This window comes from Physcomitrium patens, chromosome 21 (assembly GCF_059467195.1).
Source record: "Physcomitrium patens ecotype Gransden chromosome 21, ASM5946719v1, whole genome shotgun sequence".
Lineage (NCBI taxonomy): Eukaryota > Viridiplantae > Streptophyta > Bryopsida > Funariales > Funariaceae > Physcomitrium > Physcomitrium patens.
Window position 1 is genome coordinate 5,730,506 of NC_143430.1, and position 19,789 is coordinate 5,750,294.

Consider the following 19,789-nt stretch of genomic DNA (forward strand, 5'->3'; position numbering starts at 1 on the left):
AATCATTTAATTTACATCTTCTTCAACAAAAACACACAAGTCCAATGACACATCAAAAACACCTGTTGAAAATATAATGTTTAATGTTGACTATATATATATATATATATATATATTCTCTGCAATTTGTAATTTGTACTTGTACATAAGGTCTAACTAGATTCAAACGCAGTAAAAATTTAATAAAATTCATATAAAACTCTCAATTTTATGTAGTACCTTTTTATTTTTGGAATGGCTTGCCAAAAACATTTGTGTGTAGTATTTTAATAATAAACGATTTAAAACAAATCTAAATGTATTTATATTTCTGAATAAGAACATGAATATATTATTAAAAATATTCATGTTCTTATTCAGAAATATAAATATATTTAGATTTGCCAAGAAGTAAATTATGATAATCTATTGATCAATAACAAGTCACTTGGAAGCAAAACAAAACTTTGAAGATGAGCTGAAGCCAATTAAATGTGGCTTATTTCCTCCAATGTTTTTACATGTCAAATTCAATAACAGTTAAATAATTTTTAGGCACACAATAATCATATATGCATGTCATAATTTTACAGATACATGATATATTGTACCTATATAAAAAAAACTACATCCTTGTGAGAACATGTTATTTTGAACTGCCAATTTCCAGTTATGGCTTTGGAATTAGCTGCCAATTCAGTTGTGTGCCAAGGCCCCTCATTAATGTATTAAGACAAATATGTTTGGATTGTTGGCTCCTTGTCACAATAAATGTCATTTTTATGGTAGGATGCAGAAGGAAAGATTGGAAATAAAAGGGTGGTCACAAAAATGGATTTGAACAATTTTTGCCTTTAGGGATTTTAATTAAAAAAATATGCACATGACTAATCAAATTTATGATGTGTTTATAAAAAAGCATCAAAATAATGTTGCTAAAAGCCTCTTTTTATAATAATAATTATCCAAATATATACATGTACATGTGTTTGTATTGATAAAACATAAACAGAGAATTGTAATGTTAAAATATTTCATGATATTGTAATATATTGTAATAGTGAAACCCAAATAATCAATGAACATGATTACTTTTTAAATATTTTTGTTAAAATATTATTTTATTTAGTTTTTTATATTTACAAAACGAAATAGTGTGTTTAAAATACAAGCTGCTAGATTTATTTATTTATTTATTTATTTATTTTTATCTGTAATAAATAAATAAATCATGCATGTAACTTGTGTTTGTATGTGTATGTATATGTATATATATATATATATATATATATAATTATGAATTTTGGTTGAGGATTTTTTAAATTTATTTTTAAAATTAATTAAATAAAATTTCAGTTTTGAAATTTCAATGGAAAATTTTTGTGAAAACTTTCCTGACGTCTGCTCTTGGTACAATAGTACGCTCTTGTGATTTGAAGATTACTGTTTCAGCAATATTTCCTAATGAAGATCTAAGCCTAAAGAGGTTCGAATCCCGAATTCCAAGTCAGGACTTGGGAAACAGCCCGGGGAAGATCCCCCCCGCCTCTACACAGCCGAAGGGGACAGAGGTCTTCATGGGGTCTTGGTTAAGTCTTCATCCTCGGTGTGCTTGAACGGAGCTCTTGTGCACAGTGCTGTTTTAGAGTGTGATTTTGTGTGTGCGCGTGTGTGAGAGAGAGGAAGCGATTAGGGTTTTGAGGGCGGGGTTCTGTTTTTCGGAGGCGCTTCCTCATCTCCGACGACCTCGAGGTAACGCACAAGCACGAGACAACAGTTTTGAACTTAGGGGAACGAGGGAGATGGCGCGTTACGACAGAGCGATCACTGTCTTCTCACCTGATGGACATCTATTCCAAGTTGAATATGCACTAGAGGCTGTCAGAAAGGGGAACGCAGCAGTCGGAGTGCGTGGTACCGACACGATTGTCTTGGGCGTGGAGAAGAAGTCCACAGCCAAGTTACAAGATGCTCGGTAATACTATTTGCTTTGCTATGCTTTCTTCCTGGAGTCGGATCGTTTTGGGTGTATTGATATGTCTCAGACAATCGAAGTATTGATTTAGGGTTTGGAGCTACATCTCGGTCGTAATTCGTCGGATTTGCTCAAATTGGTTCGGCATGGTGTAGGGTGATTTGATTTCGGATGGACTATCTATTGGTTCAAGAGGATCTTCTGTTCAGTTGGTGGGGTTGTGACGTTTTCTGGCTGGATTAAAGAGTTAGTTTTGTTTTTCCATTGATGTCAGTGAGCATATACGGTGTAGGGTTTGAAAAGGTTATGCGATAGCGGTGGAGTGATGGGTTCGGGACTTTGCAAGGATGATTTTTCAGCGTTTGGCTTTAGATGTCGTTAGCAGTATCCTTCAACGCTGAGGAATGGATGCATGTTTTAATTTGAGGAACTGATTTATATGAATTTTGATCTGTTTGCAGTACCGTCCGGAAGATTCTGAAGCTAGACGAGCATGTATCCCTTGCCTTCGCTGGCTTGACTGCTGACGCACGCGTGCTCGTCAATCGTGCTCGAATTGAATGCCAAAGTCATCGTCTTACAGTAGAAGATCCTGTGACGGTGGAATACATCACTCGCTTTATTGCTGGCTTGCAGCAGAAGTACACTCAGAGTGGTGGAGTGCGTCCTTTCGGTATCTCTACATTGATTGTAGGATTCGACCCTTACACAGGGGTACCTTCCCTTTACCAGACCGATCCCTCTGGAACCTTCTCAGCTTGGAAAGCCAATGCTACAGGTCGTAACTCAAATTCAGTGCGTGAGTTTCTGGAGAAGAATTATACTGAGACCTCAGGTGCCGAGACAGTCAAGCTGGCTGTGCGAGCGCTTCTAGAGGTAAGTGCCAATCTTTATGTTCGTTGTTGGTCATGTTTTCTACTTTTTTAAAGTCTCATCCCTACACGGAAAACTGAAGGTTGCAATAGGTACTGATGGTCATAATAGTTTTTTTCGTTCATTACAAAACTTAAGAAACTCACTTCGTGGCTGCATTGCGACAGGTGGTAGAGAGCGGTGGGAAAAACATTGAAATTGCAGTAATGACCAAGAATGAAGGTTTAAGGTTGCTAGATGAGGCAGAAGTTGAGGGGATTGTTGCTGCGATTGAAGCTGAGAAGGCTGCTGCCGAAGCAGCGAAAAAGGGTCCTCCTCGTGATCAGTAGGCATTGATATTAGTTCATTGGCCATGGCGACAGGGTTATACCTCAAGGTGACAACAGGTGACAGTGGTCAGTTTTCAAGCACCATTGTCGCTTTATGTAAACTTGTAAAGCATGCTACCATTACCAATTCAGCGTTATCTTTAGATTGGTTTTTGAATTTTGCAAAATTCTACTTGTTGTTTAATGGGTGTGATGTGCTCTGTACATCATAGGACGGTCAGATTATGAAGATCTCATTTATGATGAATTGAATTTGCTAAAATCCATATAACTAGCTATATAAAAATAGGATCCGCTTGACTTGAATCCAGTGGGTGAAAAATAGTCTTGAACTGGCTGGATATTCACGGGCCCTTAGCCTTGAATGTACTCGCTCCTAGAGTGATTGGAGTGAGACGCACATGTTAGTTCTTTTCCTGAGTCAAATTGAACTATCACTTTGGTATTTATTAAGTATAGACCGAATTTCCTGGTCTTCTGTGGATAATGAAATTTGAAACTTAAGGTTCCCACTCATTTAATGTGGGATATGGTGGTTTTCAAAACATCCTCGTTTTTTCTTCCGAATAGGTTATCCTTATTCAATAATTTGTTGATTTCTGATGTCTTCAAATTGATGAGTTTTGTGACAGTATACACCGTCGAATACACTGGAACGTAAATTGTATTTGCAACAAACAAAGATCTTAACAATTCTAATAAAATTCTAAACAAATCTTAACAATTATAACAAAACCTTAATAAAATTTTAAAGGATCTTTAAAAATTCCTAAAATGAATCATTAGATAATTTTAAAAAAAATTAAAGAAATTATAAAGGATATTAAAAAAAATCCGAAAGAAATCCTAAATAATTCATAAAGCAATCATAGAGATTTCTTTATAAAACAAATCTTAAAAAAATTGTAAAGAATCCTTAAAGAAATCCTAAAAGAAATTCTAAAGATGTTACAAAAAAATCTTAAAGAATTCCTAAGCAAACCTTAAAAATGTCTTAATCCAACCCTAAATAAATCCTAATAATCCTAATACAATTCTAAAAAAATTCTAGTCAAACTCTAATTGAAACCTAAACAATCCTAACAAATTCTAGGGCAATCTTAAAACCTTAATAATTCTTGATTAAAATGTTGATCATTCTTAAATTTTTATGCACATTACAATCTAATGGTTAAAAATAAGCACAACAAATTAAAAAAGAATCCAAATTACCAACAGAAAGTAAAAAAATCCTTAATTGCTTGTATATTAGCCATCTCCCTTTTCCAACCTTGATGTTGATCTTCTAGCAGCAATAACTGCTTGTTGAACAATTCACTTGCACTCAAAATAAGATTTTTTTAAAAAAAACTAAGATTATATCACTTCTTCAGAAAAATTTGCTTCAACCCAATTGGTAGATTGCTTAAGATTAAAGAAACCCTTATTTATCCTTGAAATCCAAATTTCAAAACCTAACCCAGTTGGATTTAATAGTCTTTTATCTAACCATTAGAACAAATTCACAGAAAAGAAAAATTCAAAACAAGTAGATGCACAAGCCCGGAACAGCCGTAAGTGCACAGTTTGTAGCCTATGCGAAGTCTGGATTTGACCATGGTTAACATCGAAGAAGTAGTAGGGCTTGCAGCATAATTTTCTTGACGTCCAAACCAAGAGCACACAATTGGGGAAGTGTTACAGTCGCCGCCGACCCATTCATGCATAGCCTGTGATAGAATTATAGTCATGTTACTGACACTCGGAAACAACTGCTGTTCATGCACAATTTATAGCCTACACTAGCCTGCTCCTTACATTGGATCTTTTCGTTGGTTGTCGGAGAGCCAGTTCTTCACGCTCCTCAACAACTACTACACCATTAGAAGTCTTGCAGCTGAGGCCTGCAGTTGAATGTGAGTAATGGACATAGCACGCTACTTCGAAGGTTTTCGAATAAAGGACAATACATTCACAAAGAAGATCTGCACGAGACAATATGCATCTAAGAAATGATCTATGATTCGAATCTACTCTTACTTTACATGGCAATACTGTCCTCAAGCTACAGTAATTGTGCAAATTGAAGTCGTGAAGTAACCTTACAAATTCTGAAGCAACTGGAGACATTGAAAACTTTTGAGAAAGGTATGGTTGGGATGGGTACGTCCATCGCCCTTCGCATGAAGCCTTAAACTAATGCTCAGATGATGAAGACCTCAAACTTGCTCGTTTTCTTCCTGAACTTCCCAAATCCATATGCATATCCTCGGTGAATGCTTGGACCCTTCCAATCTCCAAATATCTAGGTTCATATGAACTCATTCTAACCAATCTTTCTACACAGCTCCGACTCTCTATATCTGACATATCAGGTTCATAACCTCCCACTCCCTGCCAAAAACTTGCATCGTGACACAACGGAATCTGCGTTGAAAACGAATTATTGTACTTTGGGTAGTTTCTTATTGACGTTTTTCTCATTGAGAAGGGGTGCTGATTAAACACAACATTTCACCACTGTCTTCCTGTGGTGGTTCTATTGCTTCTACTTCCCGTTAGTAGTCCGTCGTTCGCATTCGTTCTACCCTAATAAACATTCCCAAAATCGATCCGTTCGAGAGATTCTCTATCACCATTGCTTGATTGCTTCGAAGAAACTATGAAGTTCTCAGAATCTAGGTGTTCACTTTTGCTCAACCACCGCGCATCACTATGCACAGTTGTTACTTCTTTAATTACTGGAAGTTTAGTGGAATTGGCCCTAGAAGTTCCAGGGACTGATATGTCACAAATCATCGATTCATGGCACAAAACTGTGGATTGTAGAGATGTCAACTCCGTAGTCTGCCATCCATATTGTTTTCCTGAATGAAGCTGAGAAAATTTAGTTAAATCTAGGTTAGTGCTCAAGAGTCATTTTACGATAGTACATTTCGATAAGTGAATTTCAACTGAAGTCTACAATATCACAAAAGTTTTTTAATAAAAAAAGATTGCTTCCCTTATCTGTCAACGTATGAACTCCAGGTATTAAGTATGTTAGAAACATAGGCGCATTCATCCATGCTGTAATCCTAGACTGTAGCATCATTATAGTCTAATTTGAGAGCCATGATGGTAAATCGAGTTGATGCTGACGCTCTTGGTCAAGGAGATTCACGCCAGGAAAACCTCTGCAAATCCCGAAGTTTCGTTTACTACTTTTGATGCTTGTTTCCTGATTTGCAACAAATAATTGTGGTGAAATGAGTGATGGCAGCAATCTGCGATAACGTTGACCGTTTCTGAGGCCTTCGAATTGCAAAATATATCTGCAGGGTTAGTACACTGCTCAGACCTGGACTTTATGTCAGAGTTAAAATTTATTAGACTCGTCAACAGCAACGGATGCTACAAGTGTAGCTCTACTATCATTGGTTGAAGGGTGACCAACTCCGCTAAATTTGCAATTCTGAAGGCTCTGCGTGTGCAGACACGGGACCCCTACCTTCACTTTTTAAGGCAATGACAGACCCTGACCATGACTCTGCTTCGGATTGTTTCATTTTTTGTTCAACACGGTTAATGTGGTACTAAATTTCAACCAAAAACTAAAGGAACCTGCAACCCAGTAGCAACTTCTCGAGATTACTACTAGACCCAGTCGCTATGTTTTCACCAGCGTTGTAATCGATCTAGATATCACTGGTAGTTTTGTCATAAGTGAAATGAGTGCTGTCTAGTATTTCATCGATGAGCCTCTTTTACTGTCACTCCCACAACCCTCAACGACAACTACTTGCATGAGCTCACTTCCAGGAATCACTAGGCATGTCTCGATAGACGTGATTGCGGAGCTGGACAAGTGCATTCATCGCTTCCGTTCTCATCTTGAGTGATTCAGTAACCAGTGAAAGATTTTGGCACAAGACCATAAGTCAAGAAGGTAGACAGGCGCAATCACGACAGCAGCCAAAAACCTAGAAACACGGGAAGTACTGTTGTGCCATTAATGAATAGTGCATTATTTCATTGGCAGGTGGAAACACCTAAATATCAGTGAAACTGCTATTGCAGCATTATTGTCTATGTTCTGTCGACCAACAATTTCTAAAAAGTTCTCTTCAGACATGGTGGTGTGCAATGAAATCGGATACGCCTCTGCTGTATATGGAGTTCAAATGGACCTTCGATACTGAAAACTTGAATTGTAGAGTAAATTCGAGTCGGCTATTGCGATGGATTGTCAAACATGTCGAGGGCGGTTTCAGTACTATCTTCTCCTTTTCTCTATTGCATCATTTTTATCTTTGTAATTTCTCTTCTTGACACACGAGACCTTCGGTCTGCCTGGTAGCGCATCTTAGTGAAACTGGAACTGACTTTGATGTGTGCTAAGAGCTGACATTCGAATTGCTCCTCATGTGAAATCATCGACGCTTGTTCTTCTCTTGCGGTGATCAAGCAAGATACCGGTCCCCTAGAATAAACGCTCCCTCGCTGTCTAGAATGAGTCGCATTCTGAAGTATTCAGAATCTACATCACCTTGTTTCCTCACTTAAATCTCAGCTGCTGACGGCCTTATATCTCGTTATTTAAATATGTAGTTCTGTGTCTAGATCCTCTCGAGCCTTCGAATAGTTTCATAGAGCGCAGATCTTCGCAAGTTCTTATTGTTACCCAATGGCAGCTGCGTCACTATCACTGTGCTGGCCACGATTACTGAAATCTGAGCTGCTTGGTTTTTTCTGCTTTCATCCAGCTTGAGTGCAGTCGACTACCCAACTCAACCTCTACCGACATTGAGATAAACGACCGACAAACAAATCTGTTACCGACACTGCGATCTATCCGTTGCTACCCAAACACCCGCAATCTTCTTGATGTGGTTTGCAGGCTCAAGCAAAAGCAAACCTATTGCAAAATTATGAAACCTCCTGTTTATGAAGTATGTGAGGACAAGTGTGAGTCCTTCGGTCTATTCATATAAATGTCATACTATCATACATGATGCTAATTGTGAATATTGATCGATAAGTCAATGGAAAATGTCAGGATGGTATTTTTATTTTATTTTTTAACATAGTATCATGTTCATTGAAGCATTATTGCAAATATAAATACACTGAAGTCTTTAATCAGTTTAAATTTACACGAAATTATTTATTTATTTATTCATGTAGTTGTAAATGATGGGTTTGCTTTGCGTGCAAATGAGAATCCAGAAATCCTATATATATATATATATATATATATCATCTTACGATTTCTATTTTGGTAAGAAACAGTTATTGTACCAAAAGAAGATATTGCAATTTTTATTAAAATTCTCGTCTGTATCTATTTTTTTTTGTATACATAAGTTGAAATATGTCCAAAAAAATTGTTGCAATTTATTAGTTACATCCACAGGTTTGTTTTTTAAGTTTACAATTTTTTAGTTCTTTTTTTGAAGTGTCTGTGTTATATATAAAATTGCAAAAGCCGAGGAAAGCATTTTGCACATCCATACATACATACAGATTATTTTGGATAGTCGACATATTGTCCTATATTTTTACACACATACACACATGCATGTGTGAGGATATATAGAGAATACTCAAAGTTTTATTAATAGGGTATTCACACGATCTAATTAAACAAATGATACCACTTACCACGATCTTCAATCATGAAGAGATGGAATCATATGGAATCTAACGTGCAGAATATGCTATCACTTTTACATGTTGAAACTGGAGTACCAAATGAAGTAAAAGTTCCGAAAAAACACACATCCCCCAGAACAACTATAGAAAAAAAAAATACCCATTCTCAGTGTTAACTACAGAGAAAACTCCACACCCTCCATCACATTAAAACCTCTACTCTCAAGAGAACGAGATGACGTGGGCGTGATGTGGAAGTAACCGTTCTAGTTAAATTGCGGGTGGGCATTACGCGACCTAAATCCCGGTTTCGGAGCCCCTTACGAACTCCGAAAAGGCCCAGTGGGGAGGCAGGCGAAGACAGATTGCGGCTCTGACGGCTCTGAGTCTCGCGTTTCCTGCGTGTTTTATTTGTGCCCTGCGCTGTGGCGGATGCATAGATGGAATCTCACTGCCTATCGCTCGTTGTTGTAGGTTGAGCTGCAGTTTTCATGTATCCAACGTTGGCCTCCGTTGAGGTTTTTGGGTGGTTTTTCGGTTGTAGAGTGACTCTTCACGGCCAACAGGTTTTGAGGATCTTGGGACCCTGCTGTTAGATACATGTTCTTGAGATCGTTGTTATTGGCGTTGCCCACTTTTGGTTACTTTGTTGTCAAACATTTCTTCTTCTAGCATTTGATGCAGATTGGTTCGAGTTGTATCTGGATGATCTGCTCACTACTTCGCTGTGTTGTATTCCACGTAGAAGGATTCTGGTTCATTCATTGTGCAGATCGGTGGATTTTACGAGAAGAAACCATTGTTTGTACAATTCTTAGTTTGCTGAGAAAGATCGAGGTTTTCATAGGATTGGTATGGATCAAGCAGTCTCTGCCACAACGTTCTGAATGAGTTGTAGAACCTCTGGTCCCCTGCATTGCTTCTGCTAGATTCTGGCTATGGATGGCATTCCGACAGTGGCATTTGAGTTTGGGATTTCCGACATTTCATCGTGACTTCTTTTCTTCATCTGGGAGATCTTAATTGGCGAATTTCTGTTTTCAAGAAGTGATTTCATGCAAAGAGTTCAAACAAGGGTCTTCATTCTTTTAGAGCTGGGAGAATGTGTGAAGGCTGCATTGCACCCCGTGTCTGTAGGAAGGACCATGCGGACCGGCTGTGGCGAACCGGGATTCAACAAAAGAGAGAGATGGTAGTGGGAGTAGCGGGTGCTTTGGGAAATGCTCATTACGCCCTCGCAGGTATCGGCAAGTACGTTCTGTGTTGACCTCACATCGCAATTACGAAACTATTCATGGAAGATCCGAAGTGGGAGGGAGGTTCATCGCTGTCTGCTGTGATCGAATTCAGTGCCTCTGGCATTGTCTCACTATAATTACGGATCTTGTGCATTCACGTAGGTCCCAGCACAGTTGTCAGAAATTTAGATGCAATGGAAGAGGAGCTGGTCAGTCAGCGATTTTATTGAACCTTGTTCCCGAGTGTAAAAGGTTGTGGGGATTTCTGATGTGCATATTGTAAGGGGAATGCCAGAGATGGGTGCCGGTTGCGATGCTTTGCCAGGTGGTCAACCAAGTTCATCCCCGAAACGCCCTTTAAGCAAGTCATTACGTAGGTCTGCATCCAATCGAGCAATCCCTGTTCGAGGGGCAGAAGTATTTCCTTCATCGTTGGCCCATCAAAAGTTCTTAAAGGCGTCTCTAGAGCAAAACCCTGAGTTACACCTTAGAACTCAACAACTTTCAACCTCTAGTACATTATTTCCCCTTAAAACAACCACCCCATCGACCTCGCTGCCCCCGCCTCTTCTCACAGCGAAGTCCAAGCATCTGTCAAGATCCCTCACATCCCTTCCCCTGGAGCCGGAGCCTGACAAAACCGCCCACTCCAAAACTATTACGATCCCCACACACTCCGACCTCCTTCCCAACGCCCGGATGCCATGTTTAGAATCCTGCGTAAAACCCAACGTCGTTACCTCTCGGGAGAAAGACATGATAATTCCAGTTCCATCGCAGCAAGATACTCTAGCAGGTGGGCCAGACATATTCGTAAAATCACTTTTTAGATCCTCCACATTCTCTGCTCTTCGGAAACATGCTACTCCACCTTTACCTGAAGAATCCTCTCTGTATACCGTTGCTGATCCCCCCTCTGCCTCCAAATCCTTTTGGAGGTCATTCACCTTTAAGCACATGCCGAGCAAGGGCGGGGAATCTGTGCAGGAGCAGAATGCGGACCCAATTGTATCTGGATTGTCCAAATGGGCGCGGAGCATCGTGACTAAGCCTGCTGCAGATCAGGTGATAGAGGTTGACGAATCCTCGCCATACAGTCTCCACTCTGGGTCTTCCGCCAAGTGGACATCGTCAGTAGGAGTGCTTCCTATCGCGGAGGTGGAAAACTCTTTTGATGTGTTCACCAAAGGGTTGCTTGATTCTTCAAGATCTGCCGTCAAGGCTGTTCAGAACAAGGCCCGACATCTCGTCTCCCAGAAATGGTATCAGGTATGTTGAGATGCACACGATACTTTGCATGTTTGAGCCATCAATGAAGGGTATAATTCTCGTGTCTGGAAGAATTTCTGCAATTAGTGTGAGAATTAATGTGAGAATTATCTCTGCATATGAAATCGGTGTTTTCCTGATTGTTGTATGATTTGCATATGAGCTTCTGGAAGAGCCAGCGGTCACTTCAAAGCAGTCATCGATTCATGTGCATGCAGCATAGAACTTCCCATCTGGATATGGTGTACATTGCTAAGAATATTATTGCGGTGGAGTTTCCGGTCATCGAAAGTAACATCCTAGGATTTATGGAGGTGAGTTAGCTTAAGTTGCTTCAAATGTTAACATAATGAAGACCACAAGCAAGTCCTCCTTTTGCAGGTAATAGCCTAGTCGACATGCCCAGTATTGGCTGATGTATATGTAATGAGAAAACTTATTCACGGAAGTTTATGCTATCTTGCTGGTGGAAATTTTCCTATAGGCTGATTACCGAGACTATATAGAGGAGCTCGTCACATTTTGTGAGATGCAGCATTTGGTAAGTCTTCCTGAGTGTTCATGTCACTTTTCCTGCAATTCACGTTGTCTTGCTCGACAATGAACTGGACGAAAAGGAGGTTTACCTTAACGTATTTTTAATTTATATAGGTAGATCCTTCTCTGTGTGCCTCTTAACAGGGCAAGTACAAAATCTTCAATTTATGCTCGGAGGAGCTATATGACACTTCACTTCTTTATGATAAGGTGTGTTATCGTTTATTACTTATCACATCAATGACAACGAAGGGTTTTATTTCAACACGTTGTGCCCCATATCAGATAGCTCAAACGTTTCTGAACATGAGCACCTTTTATGTGGGTGTAGTAACTCTTAACCAAACATGCGCTCAACGATCTTCAACGAATTCTGTGTTGTTCAGTTTTGTTGCTAATATGTACCTCTCCTTGCAGGTGGCATGTTTCCCCTTTCAAACCAATAATTGCCCTCCTTTGCAGCTCGTGTCAGCATTTTGCGAAGCTGTACACACATGGCTCAAAGCAGGTCTTGAGAATGTGGTAGTGGTACACTGTAAGGGAGGGATGGCGCGCACTGGACTCATGATATCCTGTCTTCTTCTTCATCTCAATGTACGTTCGTCTCTCGTCGCTTCCTCGAAGTGACTTGGATTCCACCTCCAATGCAATATTTCGTGTGGACTTTTGACATCGACACTAGTTTGTAATTTCATCATGCCACGTACATTTCAACACTTACACATTAGCGTGAATATTTCCTCATGCAATTTGGCAACGAAATACTACTCTTTTACCACTAAGCATATCTTCTTTTTCTTTTCTTTTTTTCTTTTTTTTTTCCAGTTCTTTTCTACTGCAGAGGAATCAGTTCACCACTACAACGAGAAACGATGTGTGAATAGTAACGCTTTAATACTTCCCAGCCATCTTGTGAGTGTTCATCCTGTGTGTTAACAGTGATATTCATTTTACAATCTTAGTAAAGCAGCTTGTTACTAACTAGACACAAATAATATAGGTGCAGTAATTTCGACCTGCGTTTTAAGATGATTAACTTGGAGGGTTTTCTTCTTATCTTTTACTGAACGGAAGTATTGGCATACCCTCATGCAATTTAGACTTACATGTAGGTGTTTCTGATATGGCAGCGGTACGTAAAATACTATGAGGAGGTCTTGAGAAAACACCACGGATTTACTCCAGGTGGGCGAAGGTATTATGCATACCAGTTAATTTGTATGCATGCTTATAATGCCTTTGCTATATCTGCATGCTAGTTTTCTCCTGAACAACCCCTTTGTACTAAAGCCCTGAACTACTCAGTGATACCAATGTCTACATGCTTATGGTTCTAGATCCTTTATTGTCTGTGCAAGTGATTCGTACTTCATCTTTTGATGCACTCGAAGAACATGTGGATATCCTGCTCATGTACAAGTTTCATGTAACTATTTATGCCGCTTGAATGTATTTTGTGTTCCCGTAACATTCTATTGTTGTCCTTTGCTTGTTGACACGGTGTTTGTTTTCATTGCAGATGTACCTTAAGGAGTATACGCCTGATCAACTGTCCATCTTGGATCCGTCCTTCTGTGACGATTTCAGATCATGACGGTACCACACATGCTGTTCCTTCTGAGATTTTTATCTTCAGAGAACTTTATCATCGCAATGTTCACTAAAGACCCGAATGCTCATCTGTTTGAGTGAAGTCCTATTTTGGAAGTGGCCGCAATCTGCTACAGTTTTTTCTGGTTTCTACGTACTGACTAGGGTTGCATGGTTACAATGACCAGGTGTGTTATTCACTAGTATAAAGCATTCTAACTTTATGCTGGTGAGTTTCTTTCCTGCTCTTTTACACCTTCGGTGGTTCACTCTTTGGAGACAGAACCGATGATCATATTCAGAGACGAAACTTAGATCTGCTCTAAGTGCATTTATATGCACTGAAGTTTGGTTTTTCCTCTTTATACGCATAGAGCAAATGATTTCTTTTTACCCATTTGAAATTTTATATCTTAATGGCTGTTGTTCCTTGGGCAGGCAGAAGACCTATGGATAAGTGCTCTTAACAGCAAAGTTCTTCTTTTTGAGCTGCCTAACGGTGGGCATGCTGCTGCGGTTGATGGGGACTTCAGAATCCACTTCCAGAATGGAGAAGTTCAGTTTTCCTGGTAAGATTTTTTCTTCACTATTATCCTTGGCCTTTCAACCTGAAACAGGCACCGTTTACAGCGTCGCAGCAAGTTTAAGTTTTCAGTATGAGATTGTTAGTCGTGTTTTAAGTAAATTTCATATGTTGACCAAATTGATTGAATTGATCACAGTTGGTTAAACACGAATATGATGAGGAGAAGTATTGTTCTCCGAATAAATGATCTTGATGGAAACGAGGTAAATTTTTCTGAAGTATGCCATTTTTCTGGGAGTAAAAGGAAGCTAACGGTTCACCCAATTCTTTAATATTACCAGAACTAGCTTTCGCGAATAGCCGCCTAGTAATATGCGTTCATCTCTAAAAAATCTTATCTTTACAGGGGCTGAGCGAAGCAACAGGATTTCAAGTAGAATTGGAATTTCAGGATTCGTTTATATCCGTTATGAAAACAACTAGCACAGCAGAAACTGCTCCAGCAAGTATCAGACCACCTCTGCCTTCAGACATGACCTTCGGTAGAAAATTTCCATGCACTAATACAGCAACAAATGGAGAAGCTATTTTCACAGGTATGTAATCCTTGGCTGAGTTATCATTGGCTCACATTTCATTCTAATGCAATGAAATCAGAATACAGTCAACATGCCGACAGCATGGTACCTCCACACACCTTGCTGTCGAGCATGCTTCCCCGACATTAGCACAGCTATCAACTGTTAAGGGATAAAATCATGAGCTGAATCCTATAGCTGACCTCTGATTGATGTAATGTTGTGCCCAAATGCATGTTTCATAGAGCATCTGGTCCCAGCACCTCACACGTTTGAATGTCACAATTAGATCACCTGCCGCGCTTCAATGGGAAGAATTGTGCTCTTGCAGATAGTGAAGGAGAAGACGAAGAAAGTCCAGGGGTTTTGCCACGCTCTTCTGCGGAGAAACGTGACATCAGAGAATCTGAGGGAACTTCCCTCATGAGTGAAGATCCAGAGTCTTCGTTTCAAAGTAAAGGTATTGCGCGTTTGACTTCTAGTGATCCTCCTAGCGATTTTCATGCGATGGCTGCTGCCAATTCTGCGGATGCTTCTCTTTTCACTTTTGGTGATGAAGAGGACTATCAAAGTGACGAAATTTAATCTCATGTATGGTGTTCTCTGCTGAGTGAAGACCTATCTGGACGGAAAGCATACATTTTGAGGGTGATCAGGAGCTGCCAGCAGACAAATTGTAATGATACTAAAATTCATATTATTCTGATCTCTGGCACTTCTCTTCAAACCGATTGCATTCTAGCCTTGAAACTTCCCTATCGTGCTAAATGAACTTGCAATACTCACAGATGACCCCTTGTTTAAACAACTTACTAAATGTGAAACAAAAGACTGTTTGCTGGAGTAGAGCAGAACGTTGAATGATAGTTCCATATGAGCACTGTAAATGTAGGTCGTGGTAATATCTCTGAAATACACTCTGAACAGTTCTTCCTACTAGAGTCATCTAAAGATTTGAGGATTATCATCTGAAGTATATTTGCTACGAAGTAGAGTGGTTTGTCAAAAGAGTGCTGTCGTTTATAGTATTCGTGTGCAAATTTTTCGATGACTCTTAGCGAATTGACCTTCCACTGTTTTATTCGTCTAGGATAGGCTGATATGCACTGAATTTCACATGTTGAACGATAAGATGATAGTTGCAAAGAAGTTGCGAAATGAATTAGTGTTGAGTCAAGATTATTTTCAATGAATTGGCGCATGGAAACCTACAAATTACAATAATTGATCAATCTACTGAGAAGAAATGCTACATCGGCGATCAGAGGTGTCATATAGAAATGTGTAGTTGGAGATCCCCAACGACCGGAAGTAACACCCCTCCGTGCTCTCATACGCATATTTCTGCTTCGTGGTGGCCACCCCACGAGTGATGGCTCCCTTGGGCGGAATCACGAGCTCGCCCTTGGAACGTTGCTTGTTTTTCAACGTGCTGAAGGAGCTCTCGCCCTCACCGATCACCGACTGCGTCTGCTGATCCTGGTCCCAAGAATGCTCAATGTCCGCTTTCACCAATAGCGTCCCATTTTGATGCTGCGTCTCTCGGTAGAAAAACTTGAGGGGAAATTTCGTAGTTCTATGATTGTAGACAAGGTCCTTAAAGTCCGACTTCACCATCACCTTCTCCTCCGTGTTACTCTCCTGATGAACCTCACTGGAGCTGGCTCCGTCGGTGTATATGAGTTCATTCGAAAAGCGGTAAGAGTATGAAGCGATGGTTGTCAGATTACCGAACGAGGATTCTAGGTAGCCTTTGTAAGACAAGGCCCTCGAGGACTCTGTGCGGAACGTCCCATCCAGACCACGGAACCTGGACGTAATATGCGATTGAAGAGCACCTGCGGAGTGCTCCGTCAGTTTACCTCTAGTGGAGTCCACTGATGAGTCCACCCAGAGGTGCAGATTCGCATTTATGAGCCAGAAGGGTAGCGCATTCGTTACGGTAGCACTGAACGAGTGGTTGCGGTCGTCGATGAGCCTGCCGAGGAATGGCGTGATCTCAATGTCGTATGAGGGCAGGACGAAGGATCCGATGCCAGAGATGGGCCGCCAGAAGTGTTGATCCGCACCGCCGGTGTAGAACACAGGAAACGGATACACTACCCCCGCAAGGAGGCCGTCAATCGACACAAGCACCTCTCGGAAGGTGCCATTTCCTGCAACTTGATCGCTGATGTTGTTCGACAAGAGGAAGTCATTAGGCGGGTTGGCATACCAGAATTCATCGTCCCCGTGAAAGGAGATGCAGATCTCAAGCACCGCCTTGTAGGCATTCCGAGGGATCTGAATCTCTCGGCTCTGCACGTCACTCTCGTTCTGTAGCTGGAACCAGTGCCCCCCTTTAAGAGGAGACACTTCGGCGAAGGGAAGGATCACATCCGCGACGCCCCCGTAGCTCTCCTTGGAAGACTTCGCCTTCCCGCCGACGTAGAAATGAGCCGAGAGAGTCACATTGTAGATCCCCGTGTAGGTCTCGTCCACTACATTCGCTAGCTCCAGTGCGAGCATCTGTGGCTTCTTAAAGAGAGCCGAAAATCGCGTAACGTCCTTCTCCACGGTCCACACGATCCCATTCGGCGTCGGCTCCGCGGTGCAGGTCCGGAAAATTTCCACCCCATTAAGCCACACTGCAGAGATTCGGTCGAACTGCCTGCCGCTACACGTCGCGGTCCATTTCAGCAGCACCAGGGTCCACCCCCCGTTGCCGCATGTCGCCTTGGGTGTGTACTGGTGCAGTGTCGGCGGGTCGTTGATCGTATTTCCGAATCTGTGCTCCAGCAGCACTTGGGAGCACACCTCCCACGACCCCTGGGGTATGTCCACCGGCTTCGACACCTCGAACAACTTCTGTCTCTCCTGATCTCCTTTCTCGTAGTGACGGTCTGGTTGCAGAGATATTTTTGAAGCTCCATGAACTCCTTTCAAGTAGCGGTGCCGCGGCGTTCGCCCCACCGCATTGGAGAACTTGGCGCAGGACACACCCGAACTGTTGAGGACGATTGTTACGAAGAAACAGATGAGCAAGAGACTTGGTTGCGAATGTCTGGTTCGGAGTGTTCTAGAGTTCACATCCGACGTCCCCATTCCTGCAGCTAGTTTACGCCAAGGCTGCAGACAACGACAACATGACTTGTCAATGAACGTCGTCCTAAAACTTCGGCTACTACTCTGCCCATTTAACTGGACTTCAGGATTGGGCAGCGTGGCTATGGATTATAAACTAGCTTCTCACCGCATCACTCATGAGGATAACCTATCTTCTAGCACACCAATTAAAAAATTGTCCCTGCGGAAATGAGAGAAGGGCGGTTTCGGACCGAAGGTTGTGATGCTAGCAGGAGTTAAGTTTGATTCTTTCATGGATGCGAAGGCTGCTCATAGGTTCCACTTTCGTCGTTAAATCTGTAATCCGCGTCCTTGAACTGAACATGAGCATCGTACAAACGAACGCTTTTCTTTAAATAAAATGTCATATAGTAGAGCCTAGATATCAGGTAAAATTTCTGATCAGTTTGTTTTGTTGCTTTGGTTTAGGTTTCCTGTTGAAACGGAACGCTACTTTCTGCTCTAATGGCATTACAGCAATTTTGTTGTGAATGTTTCTCCATCACACACACCAGTAATGCAAATGCACGACAAGCCTGAATGGCTTGCCAAATTTTAAATATTGAAAATAAAATAAGAAAAATAGCTTCTCTGCACTGTATTCTTCTAGCGACTATTGCATTTCAGTTGTGATTACTTTCTCTATCGAGCCGTGGAAGCTACGGTTCCGCAATTGTGATGAACACAGCGATAACAACTCAATGAGTACTGTAAGATCCCTCAGTCAGCACAATCAACAATCATTAGCAAAATTGTTTAAGGGGTTTTGGAAGAGTGAAAAAGAGCAAGTGCGCTCACTGTCTGTCTCTTTTCATCTGATTCATCTCGTTTCTATCTTCCATATTCGAGTCCCTCTCTTCTAAGCTTCAGTAATCTTGGGTCTTGGAATCAACGAATTAACGAGCTACCGAAGACGATGCATTCATTATATATATTTATATATCTTCATATTTCTAGAAAACTGTAAAAACCCAAAGCCTTCATACCTTTCCAGAGCTGAACAACTGCCCACTTGACTGCTGTCGCAAATGATCCCTCAACACTGCAGGAGTCGCAATCCAGGCGCGGAAGGTGCGTTACATAAGGTGTGTAGCCAAGGGACGGGCGAAAAGTCCCTGGAGACATGCTCTTGAAATACCCGCCCCTGAATCTAGCAGCCTTGATTCACTGACCTACCGATCCTTGAGCTGTACTGAATCACTCACGGGTGAAAGTCACATCCTGTCCTGCACACACATCAGGTGCCGCTCTCCTCCCTCTCTCTTCTTCTCTCACACTCTAAATTCCTCGTCCCCTTCTGCTCCTCTCTGTGTGCTTCTGTACATGAACCGGCCAACGAGATGACTCTGCTGGACGCGACATCGCCATCAAGAGGAATGAGTCCGCCGAAGACTTCGCCCTCCAAATCGACCAAAACCGAAACAGACAAACGATACACCAGAGCTGACCTGTTTTACCACCTCACCTGCACGCTATAAACGAATCCTTCACAAACGTGCCTCTTTCTTGAGCAAAAGCACACAAGTCCCGGGAGGCGACCACGTCTAAACCTTCCACTGTGAGCTCACCGCGACTACAACTGCAGGCTGATGAGTACTGCAGTGTCACCTTTTGCAGCGCCCACCTGACAAGAACAAAACAGAAGGTAAGGCAGCCGCATCCAGCACCCCCAGCTTCATCTGGGAGCGCCTCATAGCGCCCGCGGATTCTCATACCTCGTCGGTCTCGCACCCGACGATTTCCCTGTCCTCACTCGCTCGCTCGCACTCCGCTTCCAGCTCCACCTGAATCGGGTTTCCTACAACTAAATCTTCATTAACTAGCGACTAAACCACTCGGATTAACGTGATCTTAGTTAGCGCAACACTGAGTCCGCCTAGACCACGCGCCCACGACTTCGATCAGCGCATTAAGGCTCGAGGTGCTCGCGGTCTAATCTGGTCGCTCGAGGCGCGAGGGGCGACCTCGCAACGGCGGCCCTCGTTGCTGCTAATTGAGTGGTTAGACGCCATCATCCACTGGGGTGCCTAAGCCCGGTTACCGGGGCCTAGTGAGGTTAAACGCTGATTTGGACTAGGGCCTGTCCCCATCCCATTGACTCTCTTCTCATGACTCTCTGCTGCAGGGTTTGATCAACATCATGTCATGCTTGCAATTCCACAGCTCATCCTCATCAA

The 19,789-nt window shown here is 41.7% G+C and overlaps 4 protein-coding genes across 10 annotated transcripts; 2 read left to right on the forward strand and 2 right to left on the reverse strand.

Annotated features, from left to right (window-relative positions):
* The first annotated feature begins 1,635 nt into the window (after positions 1-1,635).
* LOC112273853 (proteasome subunit alpha type-7) lies at positions 1,636-3,299 on the forward strand. Its single transcript, XM_024502851.3, has 3 exons — positions 1,636-1,954; positions 2,416-2,830; positions 2,995-3,299. The coding sequence occupies exons 1-3, from the start codon at positions 1,782-1,784 to the stop codon at positions 3,154-3,156; spliced, it is 750 nt and encodes a 249-aa protein (XP_024358619.1). The 5' UTR covers positions 1,636-1,781; the 3' UTR covers positions 3,157-3,299.
* Positions 3,300-4,002: 703 nt separating this feature from the next.
* On the reverse strand, positions 4,003-5,825 carry LOC112274436 (uncharacterized). Its single transcript, XM_073529954.2, has 3 exons — positions 5,242-5,825; positions 4,954-5,039; positions 4,003-4,865 (listed from the first exon to the last, which is right to left on the reverse strand). The coding sequence occupies exons 1-3, from the start codon at positions 5,318-5,320 to the stop codon at positions 4,659-4,661; spliced, it is 372 nt and encodes a 123-aa protein (XP_073386055.1). The 5' UTR covers positions 5,321-5,825; the 3' UTR covers positions 4,003-4,658.
* Positions 5,826-8,944: 3,119 nt separating this feature from the next.
* On the forward strand, positions 8,945-15,671 carry LOC112274420 (phosphatidylinositol 3,4,5-trisphosphate 3-phosphatase and protein-tyrosine-phosphatase PTEN2A). Of its 6 annotated transcripts, none has more exons than XM_024503913.3 (14): positions 8,950-11,276; positions 11,495-11,590; positions 11,761-11,817; positions 11,958-12,023; positions 12,231-12,407; positions 12,639-12,725; positions 12,944-13,008; positions 13,333-13,409; positions 13,592-13,632; positions 13,842-13,972; positions 14,126-14,192; positions 14,336-14,525; positions 14,797-14,967; positions 15,124-15,671. In XM_024503913.3, the coding sequence occupies exons 1-14, from the start codon at positions 10,296-10,298 to the stop codon at positions 15,276-15,278; spliced, it is 2,361 nt and encodes a 786-aa protein (XP_024359681.1). In that variant the 5' UTR covers positions 8,950-10,295; the 3' UTR covers positions 15,279-15,671. The 6 variants fall into 6 exon arrangements, with proteins under 6 accessions (XP_090102082.1, XP_024359681.1, XP_024359675.1 ...); XM_024503907.3 differs by having other exon boundaries at positions 8,965-11,276; positions 11,450-11,590; XM_024503912.3 differs by having other exon boundaries at positions 9,029-11,276; positions 11,450-11,590; positions 14,839-14,967.
* On the reverse strand, positions 15,643-19,583 carry LOC112274421 (peptide-N4-(N-acetyl-beta-glucosaminyl)asparagine amidase A). 2 transcript variants are annotated; one of them, XM_024503917.3, is made up of 3 exons: positions 18,599-19,583; positions 17,825-17,929; positions 15,643-17,615 (listed from the first exon to the last, which is right to left on the reverse strand). In XM_024503917.3, the coding sequence occupies exon 3, from the start codon at positions 17,589-17,591 to the stop codon at positions 15,741-15,743; it is 1,851 nt and encodes a 616-aa protein (XP_024359685.1). In that variant the 5' UTR covers positions 17,592-17,615; positions 17,825-17,929; positions 18,599-19,583; the 3' UTR covers positions 15,643-15,740. The 2 variants fall into 2 exon arrangements, with proteins under 2 accessions (XP_024359685.1, XP_024359684.1); XM_024503916.3 differs by lacking the exon at positions 17,825-17,929 and having other exon boundaries at positions 18,599-19,582.
* Between the last annotated feature and the right edge of the window lie 206 nt (positions 19,584-19,789).

Coding starts and splice junctions, on each gene's coding strand:
- LOC112274436 (XM_073529954.2), bottom strand. CDS start 5,320: ATGCGAAGGGCGATGGACGTACCCATCCCAACCATACCTTTCTCAAAA. Junction 5,040..5,241: donor CTCCAGTTGCTTCAGAATTT/GTAAGGTTACTT, acceptor ATTCAACTGCAG/GCCTCAGCTGCAAGACTTCT. Junction 4,866..4,953: donor AACCAACGAAAAGATCCAAT/GTAAGGAGCAGG, acceptor ATTCTATCACAG/GCTATGCATGAATGGGTCGG.
- LOC112273853 (XM_024502851.3), top strand. CDS start 1,782: ATGGCGCGTTACGACAGAGCGATCACTGTCTTCTCACCTGATGGACAT. Junction 1,955..2,415: donor GCCAAGTTACAAGATGCTCG/GTAATACTATTT, acceptor ATCTGTTTGCAG/TACCGTCCGGAAGATTCTGA. Junction 2,831..2,994: donor CTGTGCGAGCGCTTCTAGAG/GTAAGTGCCAAT, acceptor GCATTGCGACAG/GTGGTAGAGAGCGGTGGGAA.
- LOC112274420 (XM_024503907.3), top strand. CDS start 10,296: ATGCCAGAGATGGGTGCCGGTTGCGATGCTTTGCCAGGTGGTCAACCA. Junction 12,408..12,638: donor GTCTTCTTCTTCATCTCAAT/GTACGTTCGTCT, acceptor TTTTTTTTCCAG/TTCTTTTCTACTGCAGAGGA. Junction 13,009..13,332: donor TTTACTCCAGGTGGGCGAAG/GTATTATGCATA, acceptor TTTTCATTGCAG/ATGTACCTTAAGGAGTATAC.
- LOC112274421 (XM_024503917.3), bottom strand. CDS start 17,591: ATGGGGACGTCGGATGTGAACTCTAGAACACTCCGAACCAGACATTCG.